Source organism: Centruroides vittatus, unplaced genomic scaffold, assembly GCF_030686945.1.
Source record: "Centruroides vittatus isolate TY-2023 unplaced genomic scaffold, ASM3068694v2 contig_1057, whole genome shotgun sequence".
NCBI classification, from domain to species: domain Eukaryota; kingdom Metazoa; phylum Arthropoda; class Arachnida; order Scorpiones; family Buthidae; genus Centruroides; species Centruroides vittatus.
Window position 1 is genome coordinate 908,106 of NW_027120684.1, and position 17,714 is coordinate 925,819.

The 17,714-nt window shown below is 34.4% G+C and overlaps 1 protein-coding gene across 1 annotated transcript; it reads left to right on the forward strand.

Moving 5' to 3' along the window:
- The first annotated feature begins 4,157 nt into the window (after nt 1-4,157).
- Nucleotides 4,158-16,809, forward strand: LOC136971959 (uncharacterized). Its single transcript, XM_067266482.1, has 3 exons — nt 4,158-4,457; nt 15,683-15,809; nt 16,517-16,809. The coding sequence occupies exons 1-3, from the start codon at nt 4,158-4,160 to the stop codon at nt 16,777-16,779; spliced, it is 690 nt and encodes a 229-aa protein (XP_067122583.1). The 3' UTR covers nt 16,780-16,809.
- The last annotated feature ends 905 nt before the right edge of the window (nt 16,810-17,714 follow it).

Consider the following 17,714-nt stretch of genomic DNA (forward strand, 5'->3'; position numbering starts at 1 on the left):
ACATTTGCATTTAATTCTTTTGAGAAGTTCATTGAATTTAGTAATTCTCATAGACAAAATAGCGCAGATAGTTCCTTCACAGATGTCTTACAACATCTAGCTTCGGGTGATTTCTCTGATACAGATGTGAGCATTCTGACGACAAGAAATCGAGTCTGTTTATCCAGAGATAAACTTGATCAGTTCCAAACGGCAGTAGAGCTATTTAAACGAGCAAGTTAAACAAAGCAACGAAAACTACTTGCAGTCAACTGGATGCCCTCTTGGTTATATAGCATCTGAAAACACTCCAGATATTGCCCCGCCTTCGTCCAAAGACGACTCAGCTCTTGGTCTCTCTAAGTATTTGAATCTCTCAGTTAATGCCACAAACATGCTGAGAGTCAACTTATGGGTGCAAGGAGGTCTCGTCAATGGTTCACTAGGAACTATACGCTACATTATATATGCTCCTAATGCTCGTCCTCCAGTTCTTCCTTTGATTATTTTAGTGGAATTCGATAGCTATCAGGAACCTTTTATCTATGGTAATCTGTTTCCAATAATCCCCATAACACCTCTTCGAACGATGGCATATGTTGCGATCTCGTAAACAGTTTCCCCTTACCTTAGCATACTCGAAGACTATACATAAATCACAGTGATTAACTCTTCTAAAAATCAAAATAGATATAGGATAAAAAGAGGCATCTATCGGTCTTACCTATGTTGCACTGAGTCGAGTGAAAAAAATACCTGACTCAGTATTTTTAGAGAGTTATAATAAAGATCGCTACGAGTCAATCTGTAAGTCCAAGGCCCATAGTGATAGAAAGAATTTCGGGAGACGTTGGCATAGCAATTAATTAATGGCTTATTCTGACCTTATCTTTGTACCTTTAAATGATCCAATAGAAATCAAATACATTGTTGAGAACGAATGATTCTTTGTTTCTTTTTCCCCTCATAATCTAGAAAACAAAGGTGCAAGCGGCTTCGTTCCGACTACACGTTGATACAGCGTTACTTAACTAGTTAAAAAAAAACGACTTAATCTATTCACATAACAATTTTATACAACTTCAATTAGATTTTATTTTATCATTTGATTTATTCAAAAAAGAAATTATTATTCAAATTATTCGAAAAAGAAAACTTATTATAGAATTTTTAATTCGATATTTCAATCTTCAAATCAGCCTAATTAAATTCTATCTTTCATTCAAAACCAGAATCGACAGTTTCTCTTGGATTCCGGCTCGACTAATTCCGAATCCATTGGGCATTCTTCAGCATTTCTATCAGTCCGTTGAAAAGCACAGCTTAGCAGTAACTGGATCGTGGTATTAGTTGTAATTTTATTACGAAATTTCCTATAATTAATACAGTAAAGCCTGTTTCAGAACAAAAGCCACCGGAAGCTTCTGCTTTGAAATGCATGCATAAGGAAGAAGTCAAGTAAAGCGTCAAAACACGGTTGCAGAGAAGGTACAAATCCTCGTAATCCATCTTTGCGGCTGTCTCGTCTTTCATTAGGCTAATGTTATTGAGTTCCTCTGGGTTGGAGACGGAGAAACAGTACGCTGGCAACATAGTGTTGATGAAGGACTAGGCCTTTTTCCAGTAGGAAGATTGGGAAGGAAGCTATTTATCTACTAGCCCTGCCTATTAGTTTCGAAAAGTGCACGCCCTATTGTTGATGTACTGTACACTACGTACACCATTTATTAACCTGGCGTCAGGTGCGCGGGGGGTTAACACGGTGGGGCGCAGCTGCACCCCATGCGACTAAAGTGTTACTGAAAAAATCAAAATTTTTTTCGCGGGTTTTTTGTTTTTGACATTAGTGGAATTGTGTTTCTGATGTATTAATCAAAAATACTGCTCAAAATATATCATTTTTGTTTATTTATAACGAAAACAAAAAAGTATTACGTTTCGGGAATTTTTCAGGGAAAAATTGTCAACTTCAAAAGTCTGTTTTTCAAATTGTAAACAAGTCTGTTGCTATCTAATCGTTGAATCGTCTTCCCCTAAGTGTTTTTAAGTGTTCCAACCATTAAATGCTTTGTCACAAACCCTGGGCCAAAAATATTTCAGTATTTCCAAAAATATACCCCCTAAAACTCTACAGCAACTAGAGATAAAAAGGCAGATTATTGGCAGATAACATCGATAGTTAACTTCTTTTACACTGTAACTGGTTACCTTCTTTGTCTGTTATTAGATCCACCAGTAAAAACAATTGTCGGTAAAATTCCCGCGAAATGCCATGTCCCCGCAGACTACCACTTTAACTTATGTAAACAGTCGCTATAAAATCGCTTGTTTTAATCGTTTTTTCACTTCTAATTTGGTAACGAGAAATTGTTTGACGTTATTTAGACAAATAAACATGTTTTCAAGACAATTTAGCATTAATATTCCCAGAAAACTCCACTTTTCAAACTTTCAATGCTAAGTCTATGGGACACCTTTTTTTTGTTAATTGGCCTTAAAAATCTTATTTATACGCCTTCTATGTTCTTATTCGTCATTTGTATTATGACTGATTCGATATCAGGCAATGACTGTTTTTTTCAGTACACTAACTCGGCTCCACCCCCTTTAGTGGTCGCGCTAATATAACTTCCTCCGTTAGGCGCGCGGGGTGCAGATGCACCCCATGCATTTTAGTGTGGTTTCCTATGAAAGTTTTTTTGGTACAGATTTGAAACTTTTTCAGTGCGATCTTCAGTACTTTGAAGGTACTGATGGCATCATTTTAAAGCATTAATTACATTAAAAAATACACGCGTTTAAAAGTGTTTGGGGTGCAAGTGCACGCCTCGCGCCTAACGCAGCCCTAACGCGCCTAACGCTATAATAATTTACTTTAACTGAGGAAGGACTTTAAGTGCGAAATGTGTACATTTTAGAGAAAAAAGAAATATAGAAAAAAATATCAGTGTGTCAATCTACCTGTCCTTTAAATATAACGACGTTGTTATTGTGCATATTAAGAAAGAGAATCTTCTGAAGTAAGAACTGTTGTATTATCACACCCTTACTCAGCAATTTTACTATCACTTTCTTCATTATTATTAAATGTATAGCTTATAGATTTAATTGGGCTACAATTTTAAAAAATATTGTAGACTTAAAAATTTCTCGTCTGCATGTATGTTTGTCTGCCCTCCCTTAATCTCAAGAACGGTGTTAGATAGATGAAAGTCGAGAACGGGTGTGGAAAGCTTAGGGACAGCAGGCTCCAATTAACTATACAGGAACTTCAGGTCTAAACGTTAGAGACACTAGTAAATAATATCTCTAATCTTCAAAATAATAGAAACTTTTCTTCATTAAAAGGGACATCGAGAAGACAAAGTACAGGAAAAGTTAAAAGTATATAATGCACATTTAGAATATGAAATATAAAGAATATAGAACGTCTGGTGAGATGATAAAGTTCCAGAGAATGATGAGATAGAATGTGATCGTGAACCCAAGTATCGAATTTATATGCATGGTATGATAAGCGAGATTGTAAATCCTAGATAAAGACTACAAAAGAAAAAACCTTACTTCTCGGTAGACGAATTACTTTTTATTAGAATAATATAATTCATTTATTATATATTAAAAATGGCTATAATCTCCAAGCATTTTTTGAACACATCTCTGAAAGCTCCCTGATATAAACCATCTATTGATTTGTTAAAACTTTTAAAGAATGAGTAAATCACACACGATCTTTGAAATAAATTCAATGTTAGTAACGAAGTCACGCGTATTTGTTTAGTAATTCAACGTTTAAATTTCCAAGAAATTCTGTATATACAAAACTAATTTGTAAACAGTAAGAGAGTATAAAATGAAGCTATTATTATTATTCAAGTAAAATTATAGTATGTGTAAAGTATCAATATGAAAATGAATTCCTTATTAGTTCGATTCTTTTGTTAATAAATAACATTTTTAATATAGTAATATCCTCGAAATTAAACATGGAAATGTAGATATCGAACTGAATATTTTATGAATATATATATATATATATATGCTATTATAAACAATATGAAATTTTTCTTTACTTTAAAGATTTGCGTGTTGGACGAATCTATTTACAAATGTAAACACTAGCATGATATATAGATTAGATTTCAAGCAAAATATCAAATTATTAGATTACATCCAGAATGAAGAGGACTCTAGCGTTATTATTGTTATTGCTATCGTTATATTACATAACAATAATAGCAACATTTTCGGTTCAACAACAACATTTCGAAATTAGTATTGAAAAGCGTGCAAAAGATTGCACCTTTTCGAACAGTACTGTGAAAACTCTGTTATTTTGTTTGAAATATTGTTTTAAACTGGCAGAATGTTTTGGAGTGAATTATCATTCCGAAACGGGTTTATGCGAACTTCTATCCAAGAAATTGAGTAAGAATTTATTAGAAGACGATAAGAATTATAATGTGTATCACAGAAAGGTGAGATTATTAAGTTTTAAATGATTTAAATCATAACATTTTGACATTTCTAATATATTTTTATATATATAAAATAAAAATTAATTGAATATATTGACATGTTTATCGAAAGTAGCACCAAATTTGAAGGGTGCGAGTGGAAAAGTGGTATAAGTGACAAATAATATATTAGTGATAAATTATAACATTGGTTAAAAATCATCACTAATATATTATTTGTCACTTGTACCACTTTTCCACTGAACTTCTCGATTCATATGATGCATTTTTATGCTAAGGGTAGGCATTGGGCATCTTTATAATTGACGCAGACGTGGTTCCTAGCTTGTCTATAAATCATTAACTTTTTAACAATTTTTCTCGTGTTTTGGTCCTTTGTGATCCTGAGGAATTTTGTTTCAAAGAAGCATGAACTGTTCTCAGACATAGAAAAGTAGCTAAGGCTGTGGTACTGTACGTTTTGCTTTCCTTACGTCATACTCGCGCTCCTTGATTCTAACGGGTGGGTTATATGGTGTGTATCCTATATACCAGGGGTGGCCAACTTTTGTGTACATAAGATCTACTTTTTATCTTAAAAATGTGTCGCGATCGACTCGTTGTCGTAGGCATAGTCTAAGTGGCGAGGGGGGTGTGAAATACATACTATGTTTATACACTGTGCTTCAGTACGAGGTGCACTCCCGCGAGCTATAGGTAGATAAGGAAAATATATGTTCAAAACTATTTTTTATTTTTTAAATCACTTATTAAATTTTGAAGATATAAGCTCATAAAGAAAATAAATTTCCAGACCCAACTTTTGATATTTGCAGTTATGAGTTCCTTCCGTACAGGCGGCACCTAAAAAAAAATCGATTTTTCGACACTTTCAAGATAGATTTTTATTAACTTAAAATATAATTTAATTTTTTTTTATCAATTACAATGTATAAATTGTGGTACTATTTGTTCGTAAACTTGAAAAAGTTGTTATAAAACTGCACAGTACGGCTGATAATTTGATTATAAGATTTTACTTTCGCGATTTTTTTTTGGGCGAGGAAAATTTATCATGGAAGAATGATATAAGATTTTTAGACTTATTTTTTGCTAATCTATCAATAGCTCGCGGGAGTGCTCTTTGTACTGAAACACCCTGTATATCTACCTACGTAAAAAACAACGTAATTATTTAACGGGCCAAAAAACTCACGTCCAGGGGAATTAAAACAACATGAGTAATTATTAACAATATTTATTAATTCAAATTAGCTACTGATAAAGACAGATTTAGAATTTATTTTATTACGTTACATTAATGGGAGGACTGAGTTTGCACGTCTCTTACCAAGGAAACATAATTAGGTGTATATCCTGACAAAGATAATAATAATGATTCTTCAGTATGGGAATCAGTCAGGACAGAATGTTTAGTCTTCGTTAACTTTAAGTATGAAAATGCCAATTCACACAGGTATGTAGTTCCGAAACAGGAATAAATATATTTGCTACATTTGGTGATACTGGGATATTTTTCTCAATTGACGTATTTCCAAAAATCCAAAAATATAGAGGTCTGTTGCCGAAAACGCTCACTTATCAAGTAAATAGATAGGTAAGAAAAGCCATAATTTAATTTAAAACATAAAGAACAGGTACTTACATTTTAAACAAATGAAAAATTGAAACTCAACGTTGTCACCGTGGATAAATAATATTGATTAATAATAATAATATTGTTAATACTAAAGAAAAGAAGCTACCGCATGACAGTATCAAATATTCAAGCTAAATGGCTGTGTTTTCTACGAGTCCAGTCATAACTGCATGCATATTGTTGCTTTTGCGCGTTACGTTCACGCGTTGCGTTCAGTTACAAGTGTAACACATTAAGTCAAGACATCGCGAGCGATCGACCAAAATTGGCATCGCGATCGACCGGTCGATCGCGATCGACTTGTTGGCCACCCCTGCTATATACTTACTAATCTTTTTTTATTCCCTAAAGTGAATGGTACTTCATTATACCTCATGTTCAGCGTGTCTTTTGCATTACTTAGGAGATTGCGTACATAATTGTTAGGCTTGTATACTATTCATCCTTTCGTAATTTTCTTATAATAAACATCTATACAATATTTATATGTCCAAGCAACTTCCTTGACGTGTATAGATTTTTAGATTCGAAGGATTATTGTGTGGGTATGTGTATAAGGTTATTAACAGTGTGATATGATTATCCACGGCAATAGCAATGTTCGTAATCCTATCAAGCCTCCTTCGTGTATTCCTTGTGTCTACTTTTATAAACTGAGGCTGCCAACAGTAAATAATTGACTTCTGATCATTAAAAGTAATGCAGCTGACTACTGATTTAGGGTTCCAACTCTCCGGGACTGTCCGGGAAATTCCCGAAATTTTAAATTTTTAAATCCTTATAAATTTCGAAACATAATTCATAACATTGTGCGGACATGCACGCAACAAAATTGAAAGAAAAATTACTAAAATGCTATACTGGTTTAGATGTAATTTTAAGAAGTGAAAAACATCGATATATAAATGGAAGTGACTTTAAATAGAAGCTTAGCGAAATTTTGGAGTCATTCAAATATTATGTCACCAATTTTAAGTCCTTTTTTAACCTATACCGGGGATGACGAACTTTTTTGAGTCCACGAGCCATGTTGTAAGCATACTTAACTTTAAATATGTTTATGCTTGTCAAAGTTTTAGACTGTGAATAACGATATTTAACAGGGCTGTGGAGTCGGTAGATTTTTACGCGACTCCGACTCCGACAAGGGGCGGACTTGTTAACAAAGTAGGCCCGAAAATTCTGACGTCATCACGTGACCTCAGAATATTAGCATCAATAAATATAGATCTAATAAAGATAAAACGTAAAAACTTTTTTATTCCAAAACTTTTTTATTTTTTATATTCCTCTAAGTCAGTGTTTCTCAAACCTTTTTGTCTGGTGGCACACTGAAATTATTAAATAAAATTCACGGCACCCCTATTATTATTATTATTATTATTTGCTTTTTTACGGTTAGTAAAGATATGAAGGATGAAAAGTCTTTGAAAAAAATAACAGTTTTTTAAAGTAAGTAAGTTTATTTCCAAACAACACAAAAATATTCAAAACAAAAGTTATTATTATAAAGGTATCTGGTGATAAAATGAGCTCTGAATTTTTGATGATTTACTAGTGCTAATTGATTCCTTAGCTTTGCTACCAGTAACCACTTCTTGATCATTAGAATCTTCACATTTTCTTTTTTTAATGAAAAAAATTATTCATGACATTGAACGACATAATTCCCTTCAATATTTTATTATAAAATTTAATTACAAGTTAATAATTTATTTGTTGTTGTCAGGACCGGATTTACCAATCCAGGGGCCCTGGGCACAAATTCGGTGGGGGCCCCCTTTAAGAGTAGGCAAATTTGATGATTTAGAAAATTTACACAAAATACTGTACTTTCAACTTGATTTCAACTAGGAAGTTGTAAATTTCATTTAAAAATAAGGTTATTGTAAACATACATATATTTTATTGTGTAAAACTAATTATTTTAATTTAATTGAAAAATACTTATTAAAATTTTTTCCCGAAATTTTCCGATGTTTCATAGGTTTTTTCCCGGGTTTGGTTTGATTTGCCTGTGGCCTTCGTGATTAGGCCACACTAGGCTGTCGCAGTAATAGGGAAAAAAAATTATGTTTAAACATTGTTTTGTGGGGGCCCTGGGCACCGGCCCCAAATGTCCCTATGTAAATCCGGCCCTGGTTCTTTTTGTAAAGAAGAAAAATATTTGTATATGATGCTTTCTCGTTATTGTCTGAACATTTAACAATAATAAAAACAACTACTTACTGCATTCAACGCATTTATATTGCACTTCTACTCGCTGCAGGAACAGAAGAACAGACAACTAGTAACTAGTTCATTTTTTTTATAGTACTGTATTTACGTATCGCCAATTACCGAGTCACTGAGACAAGTGGCGATGTAACAAGATTAGTTGAAAAAACTAATATTCATTTTTTATAATTGTTTTAATTATTTATTTAATTTAATACTATAATTCCATTATTTTAAGTAATTTTAATTTAATTATTTAAAAATTTCGCGGCACCCTTGTGGCGTACTTGCGGCACCCGCTTTGAGAACCACTGCTCTAAGTAATGAGTCAATACGATAATTTTTAATTATCTGTTGTTAGGCCGATATATAACAGAGGAAAAGTGTAGCGATAGTTCAAAAAATGATCCCACCCCAAATTTTCGCATTTTTTGGACTCGGGGCACCTCGAAAATGTCGAGATTTGCAAAAGATTCGTTTTTTTTCCTGTATGTACGGGACTGTATGTATGTATGTAGACTTCCTGTCCTGTATGTATGTATGTAGACTGTATGGGAGGCACGATTTTGAATCGGAGTCGAATGGTTTAACACAGGAGTTATTAAGCTTGAAAATGGTTGAATTAAATCGGTTGGTACACATTCTAACACCCGTTTGCACTTCTCTACGTTTCGAGGCTTCCCGAGTTCAAAAGAGTAAAAATCTGAGAAAGTCATTCTTTTCCTTTGTTATAGGCCTATACTGTATAACAGCCGGGAAAGTAATAATGACGACGATTCTGATTATTTTTAAAAAAACAAAAGAAAACGATCTTAAAAAACTTAATTAAACATTAAAATTTGACACATCTACCAAATATATAAGTTCACATTTATTGACTCGTTTGATGATGGCATTGGTAAGCATGTATGAATAAAAATAGTAAATACATTCTTATACAAACAAATTAGTTTAATAAAAATGTACAGTACATAATATACGAGTATATTGGGTAATATATAAGTATACAGATACATTAAACTAAGTCAAGAATGAGAAATATAACATTTAGACTGGTAAGAAAGAGGTTGCTTATTTTGCCGTGTTGATTAATTTATTTTTCATCTCTGTTATAAACTGATTGCTTGTAAAAAAAATCACTTCTATTAAGTCAGCATTCACTGAAGCTCTTAAATCATATTTAATAATTTTAAGAGCCAAAAATAAACGCTATACTGAAACTTGGTTGGTGACAATGCTGTGACAATCAAAGTTGTATCAATATTTTGGATACTGTCTGGATAGATGCAGTATCCAAACTTGAAGAGTGGTCAATGTGATTTATTTTTTCCAGTAAATGGTAAATATCATCTTCAAATTTTGTAAGATTTCCTTTTCTGTCTGTACTCATATTAGAACTCGAGTTTAATTTTGAGGGTAGAGACGAGTTTTATAAAAAATAAAAAATAAGAAAAACTAGCAGATGAGCCAGATGTTGCTCACGCAAAAAGTAACGATAACGGAGATTAAAATATTTAGATTATAGCCGATTTTACCCGTTTTCACTGGGTGCAGGAATTAAGTCCTCTCTCTTCCGAGACTAATTAGAGTATTTTTAGATGGGTCTAAAAGTGTGTTCGATTTTTCACAAAAACGCAAAATACCGCATCTAAAATAGTACGGTAGAAACGGAGTTCTTCGGAGTAATCTTTAACCCTCTTCCTCTTCCTTCTCGCGAGAGGAATTTCGAAAAATTCCTTCTTAGTGTACATTCTTATGATGTATCCTGTGTATCAAATTTCAACTCTCGTTTGAACTCTGAGCTTATCATTATTATTATGTTGGGTTAAGTGAGATATACTCGGTTAACACCGGTGGCTGTGTACTATGCCAGACCAAAGTCAAGGCATAGTATCCAAAACAGAAATTAAAGAAGTGTATCAGTGTGTGTGTCTGTATTCAGGAATTTTCTCACGATATGACGTATTCAATATAATGGCTTCTGTAGTGTGATGTATGTGCTTCTATTCAATTGTAATGTGCCCAGGCTTTTGTGTAGTGTGTGTGGTATGACACCTGAAGAGAAGAGAACAACAGGTTCAATAAGCACCCTATTTATCCTCCACAGATGCCTTATTTCCTGGGCAAGTTCTGTGTACTTGCTAATTTTTTCAGTGCATGCGTTTTGTATATTGTGAGTGTTTGGAATGGATATGTCTATAATGTATGCGATTTTATTGTGTTTGTAAATTAGTGTGATGTCCGGTCTGTTGTGGTAAATTGTTTTATCTGTGATTATGGCTCTGTCGTAGTACATTTTGTGCGTGTTGTTTTCCAATACTGTCTGTGGAATGTATTTGTAGCATGGTTCGTGGATGTCTACTAATTTGTGTTTCTTTGCAAGCTCTTGGTGTATTATATTTGCTACTTGATTATGTCTGTGTAAATAATTTGTCTGTGCCAAGAGCTTGCAACCAGAGGTGATGTGTTGTATAGTTTCTGGCATGATGTGACATTTTCTGCATGTGTCATTTGTGAGTGTTGCATCTTTGAGTATGTGTTTTCTGTAGTTTTTAGTATTTATGACCTGATCCTGTATGGCGATCATGAATCCTTCCGTCTCCCCAAAGAGGCATCCCCGAGCTAACCAGCTGTTTGACGCAGTTTTGTCAACAAAATCATGGGCCAGATCATAAGGATGCCTGCCATGGAGTGCCTTTCGAGCCCACGATTGCTTAATGGTGTCTATGCTTTTTATATGTTGTGTTGTGTCCATATGATGTGAGTGTAAGTTTACTGGTGTGTTATTCGAGTCTGCTAGAGTTACTGCTTTATGTAATTGTGATGTTTCTTGTTTTACTGTAGAAAAACTCTCGCAGTGACTGTATTTGTTTGTAGTGAAGGTTAACTATATCAATCAGGCCACGTCCGCCATCTTTACGTGGAAGGGTTAATCTTTCTGTGGCGGATTTAGGATGATGTTGTTTATGCTTAGTAAGTGTTGTTCTTGTTTTCCTTTGGAGTTGCTCAAGATCTGTGTGAGTCCAATGTATAACTCGAAAAGAATATGTAAGTACTGGAATGACATATGTGTTTATTGCTTTGACTGTGTGTTTTGCATTTAACTGTGTTTTGAGAATAGCATTTAACCTACTTTGGTATTCTTTAATTAATCTTTGCTTTATTTGTGTATGTTCTGTTAGTTTGGCCTGTTGAAATCCTAAATACTTGTAGAACTCGCCCTCTTCCATGGATTCAATAACGTCTCCATTTCCAAGCACAAAATCTTCTTTCTTCAGGATTCCTTTTTCTATGTGAAGTGTTTTGCATTCATCTAGGCCAAATTCCATTTGTATGTCCTTGATGTATGAATGTGTGATTTGTAGGAGTTGATGAAGTTGTTTTTGTGTGGATGCATAAAGTTTTATGTCATCCATGTACATGAGATGTGACAGTGTAAACTGTGTTGTTTTTTCATGTCTGATATTGTAACCATATTGCGTGTTCTTTAACGTGTTGGATAATGGATTCAGGGCTAAGCAGAACCAGAGAGGACTCAAGGAATCTCCTTGAAAAATTCCTCGCTTAATAAAAATTTGGTTTGTTTGTATGGAAGTATTACTAACCCTGAGATGTGTGTTGTTCTCTGTGCTGCATAGTGTTTTGAAAGAATGCAATGAGTGATGGATGTATTTTGTACATGTGTAGAATATGTAGCAGCCAACTGTATGGAACACTGTCGAATGCTTTTCTGTAGTCTATATATGCCACGTGTATGTTTCTGTGTTGTTTGTGTGCTTGCCGTAGAATGACTGAATCTATGAGTAACTGTTCTTTGCATCCCCTGTGATTTCTACGGCAACCTTTTTTGTTGTTCCGTAAGAATGTTGTGTTCTTACATGTTTGTATATTTTGTTTGCGATACAGGATGTCAATAATTTGTAGAGTGTTAAAAGACATGTAATTGATCTGTATTGTGTGGGATCTGTGGTATTGTTGTTTTTAGGTTTCATGTAGGTGATGCCCTGAGTAAGAAAATTTGGCATGTCTTGTGGATTGATGATGATGTGTGTTAGATGTTTAGCTAGTTCCTGGTGCAGTGATGTAAACTTTTTGTACCAGAAATTGTGAATGTTGTCTACACCAGGTGTCTTCCAGTTGTGTGTTCTGTTAACAGTGTATTGGAAATCATGTATGTTTATTTCAACACAGGGCATAGTTGGTATGTTGTGCAAGTTTCTGTTCTCCTCCTCGATCCAGCCTGCATCAGCATTGTGCGTGACAGCACTGGACCAAAGAGAAGACCAATATGTTGTGAGTTCTTCTTCTGTTGGTGTGCCACTGTGCTGTGTATCAGTGTTTGCTTTGTTATTGATTTGTCTGTAAAAGAGTTTTTCATTGTTTGTAAATAATTTATTTTGTTGTTTTCGTAGTGTACATGTTTTGTATCGTTTGAGTCTACGTGCTTTGGCAGCAAGTTTTTGTTTTAGTGTATCAATGTATTCTGTAATGCGTGTGTTATGATGTTCATGTTTTGTGTGTGTTTTTATTTTCTTGAAAATGTTTTTGAGCTGTTTCCTTAATTTGGGTGTTATGTTGTTTTTAGTGTATTGTGTCAGCCTGCCTAATTGCTGTCTAATGTCATTTATTTGTGTTTCTATTCTTCTCTGCCAGGCAGGCTTGTGATAGAATTGTGTTTTCTGTGTGTTTGTCTGTGATTGTACTTTCAGTCCATGGTGTCACTACTGTGACTGCCCCAGCATAAACTAATGTATGAATGTCTGCGAGTGTAGAAATTGAATGAATGTAATGTGGTAGTAAGTGAGTGTTTACATAATTTAGTGTTTTTCCTACTTCCTTTGACATGTTGATTTTTGGTATTCGTGGTCGTTGTGTGGGATCTGTGCCTGTATATTTAGTGAGTGTTTCCTGAAATATAAGTGAGAGCGTATTAACTAAATCCATGTCCATGTTATCAGTGATGGATGAGGAAGTGTCTGTAGTATCATTAGTGCTAATTGTTGTATGTGTGTTATTATCAATGCTTGTTGCTGGATTATCCTGACAGGTTACATGATCTTCATTAATGTTAGATGTTTCTGTCTGTTGATGTATTTGATCAGCAACCTGTTGTTTGATAAGTTAAGTGTTGTTTGTGAAATAAGGTTGTTGTGTATAATTGTTCTTTTTTGATCAACAACCCTTTGTTCAGTGACAGTGAGATGAGGATACTGTTGTGTGAATCTATGGTGTAGTTGTTGTCATGTTTGTATCGAGTTTTGTAATGGTGTAGTAAGTACGGATGATAAACTCGTTCATTTCTACTGTCCATTTCATCCGTTGGCGTGGTTTTCCAGCCTTTGTGGTCTGTGGATGCATTGCCACAGAAACACCAGGGCTGGGTTGGTTCCTCACATCTGTTGAGAGCATTGCAGTAGCCATGCTTGGGCCGGTGCTGCTTTCGCCACCGGTAACCAAGGGAGACTGTGTCCTATTTTTCGAACATGAGCCTCTGCCTAACCCACGAACGCGGACCTTGTTAACCCGGGCGACGTCCGAGCCGGTGTCACACTTTGATCTGGTTATTACCATAATAAATATCTCTACAGAATGTGGGTGTGGTCACTCTTAGCTTCATTTCTCCCCATAGACCTTACTGGCATGGGTGTCCCTGCCAGGAGCTTGTGCTCTAGCCTGCATTGCCCTATGGATCACTAAAATTACTGGGCTCTCCCACCACGACCAGGTGGTGATCACGGGAGAGTTATTATTATTATTAACCCATCTCGATTATATTATAAGATTGTGAATGCTAATAACGAGTAAAATATTTATTAAGTCCGACCACACTGGAGATATGACACATGACCCATTCTATGTCTCTACCCTGTTGACCTTTAATTAAGAACCAAAATTTAATAGCATTACTGCCCTTTATACACAGGCTACTGTGCCAAATTTTGTTTCTTAAACTTTACTCATTCTGAGCTATTGTTTATAGTTCAGAACAGAATAAAGAAATTAAACAAATTAGAAAAAACTCGGAGAGTCAAATGTGACACGATTCAAATACTTTTTTGTTTTTCATATACATAACAAGTTGAGAAAGTAAAAGGAAGTCGGAATCGGGGGGATTTTTGACGACTCCGACTAAAGTACCAAAACTCCACGACTCCGACTCCACAGCCCTGATATTTAATGAAATTAAACGAATATCCTTTAAGTAGAATAAATGTAAAAAAAGCTAATTGAAAAAAAATGATCAGATGATAAACCAAAAGAATGAGATGGCCGAGTGGTCAAGATGCAGCCCACCGCTCCGGAAGGTCCGGGTTCGAATCCAGACGGGTCGAAAAATCCCTATGAATTTTTCGGGGATAATCCGACCCTCATTACCCGGCCGCTCCATTGTGGGCCTGGCCGAATCCATGATGGGATTGCTAAAAAGGGGTCCTCTTAGTGACCACAGGGTGGAAAGAGTTTTTAAAAATGATTGAAAAAGACAGATGATAAAACGAAATCGTGTCAGATGATTTCTCCTTACGTGCCACTTTGGGCACGCATGCCATAGATTCGCCATCCCTGACCTTTCTATTTCTGTTATATTATTAAAATATAAGTAACTTATAGTTTTTGTCTGTTGCTGTATACAATAATAATGTACTGTACAAAAACTAAAAGAAATTCTGGATTAAACCATATATCAGCTGTCTCCAAAAATGATGTCGTCTTTCTGATAATTGAACATATTCTTGACGTATTTGGATTCCAATCATTTTAAAATGTGCTTTCTGTAGTTTCTTGTATCTATATCCTGATTTTGTACGATAATTGTCTTTCCAAAGAGGCAGGAATCCATGAAACGGTCAGCTGTTTAATGCAATTTTCAAAGTGATCCTGTGTGAGTTCGTTACGATGCCTACCTTGAAGCTTGTTCTGAATCTGGTACTTCATGGTGTTTCTTGTGTACTATGTTAAATCAGGATCAGTGTTGTGCAGATTTAATGGCATACTCCTTTTGTTTGCAAGACTTATAAATTTGTGTAATTGTAATGTTACTCGTTTTTGTAGGAAAATACTCTAGCAGTATTTGTTTATAATTACAACCATCGGCATAATATATATGGGGTATATATATTTATATATAAATTTTTAAAACCATTTCTGTGGTAAAATTAAGCTATATTGAATAAAACATTTCTTGACAGCATTCTCTATAGCTTTCCAGTGTAGGACATAGAATATTATTGATCTCAAGTTAGGATTGTTCTAAGTAAACAGTTCGTTTTTGAATAGAATGAAAATAAAAAGAGTAATAACTTATATTGTAACTTCGTTTCATGAGATTGGATTTAAAATTCATATAATTTAAATTGACAATACTTTTTAGGTTGAATGTAACGATACTCCATGTAGTCACGGTGAATGTGCCAGTAGAGGTATGCTAATAACAGACTACAGAGCCTACACATGCGAACCTTGTCCCTGTGGATGGTGCGGATGGAACTGTGATATCAGTAAGTTATTCATTTCATTGAAAAATTAAATTTAACATTTATTTTGATATTAATGTAATATAGAAACTGTTATGTTCTGTTGCGTAAATATTGGAAAAAAACCTAATATACAATATTTTGGAATAAATAAGACTGAATGAATGAAGAAGTTTGTCTACAGCATCATTTGATAAATCCAATTTAGAAATTAGGTATTTGAAATCTGTTCAATATTCCAGTCAAATTAAAAAATAAAATTTCTTATAGTATAAAAATAATTATTGATTACTTGATTTGTTAATGCGAGTCATCAACATATAATTATTGCTAATATTGCTATATGTTTACATGCCAAAAAGTAAATCGAAATAAGATTTATCTCTATTAATTAAGTTAGTGTTTCTTGTTATTCTTAGCTAAGAAAATTCAAAATGTTCGTACATAATGCAATTTGATTTAGGTTAACATGATGTCAGAATAATGTACTTTTACATCAAATATCAATAAGATAAAACCTACGTTGTCTTTACAATGTTTTATTATACAAAGGTTTTTTATTACTTAATGATATCAACTATTTATATTAAATTTTGCAAATACTGACTGATGGTAATATAAATACTGAAAATATTTTTAATTTTCTAAATACAACAAATCTTTATATAAAAAATATTTATAAATTATGTTTTTAAATTAAACGTTTTTGTATTTTATCATTTTTAATATAGTTAATTATGGAGTACAGAAAGATAGTTGCATCCCAGGAGAAACTGTCGGTTCCAAGATAGTGAAATCAACCAAAGAATGCATGGAATTCTGTGATGAAACTCCCGGGTGTAAATCTGCCGATTACCTTGATCCCATTCGAGAATGCTGGTTAAATTCGGTAGACGAAAACGAAGCAAAAGTTCATCCAAAATGTAATCAGTATTTTAAACCAAATGAAATTTGGTATTTATCTTTTAATTGTACTTGTCCAGAAACTGTGTAATATTTTCAATTTTTACGCTTTATCTTAACAAATACTACTAATTATAAAATAACGAGTTTTGTTTTATTTTTATCTACGTGTAGGACGAAAATCATTCTTATTTGTGACTCCGACTGCATTAAATTAAATCTACTTAGGTATTCCCTGTGGCGGCACTTCTGGTCGATGGCGACCGGCGCTAACAACACTATATCGGCATTCAAATAAAACAAACTTTACTCACCGTTGGAATATTTCTTATTTTCTTACTTTTCCTCCGCACAGGATTGGACGAACAAGTTTCGGCTGATTCTTTCGAAGGTACGGTTTCTGGCTCTTTCCAAACTGGAACACGACCCGCTCCCGAATACACTTTACTTGTATGGTGGACGAGCATCTCGAAATGGTAATTTTTCCAATCTCAGAAGCTTCTTATACATAAAAGAGTATAAATAAGAATTGGACAAATATTCTGTAAAATGCATTGGGCAATTCTTGCGATTTTTCAGACAACGCCACAAACGTTCGATTTTTTGCCTACGAACGCCTGTAACTGCATCGACGAAATTTTCGGCATGTTTCACAGTGACGTGGGTTATTTCGACTCCTCCTAAAGGTACGTTCACATCTACAGACACCGTACGTGGCAGACACGTAACAGCACAGACATAAAAATATTATTACATACATTTTCAATGGGCATATTTACATATACCGCGCGTGAGCGGATCGTGTCCGCACAGACACGGGCCGGCACCGGCCGGCATTGTCTGCGAGAATGTTTTGTCTGTGCCGGCACGTGTCTGTACATGTCTGTGGGAGTCGGCGCGGTTAGTATGGACGCCATCGTCGACACGCACAGACAGTGCTTGGTTAAAACGATGAATAAAGAGAAATTAATTGAATTAGTTCGGGAATATACATTTCTTTATGATTTAAGTGCGTGCACTCCCTAG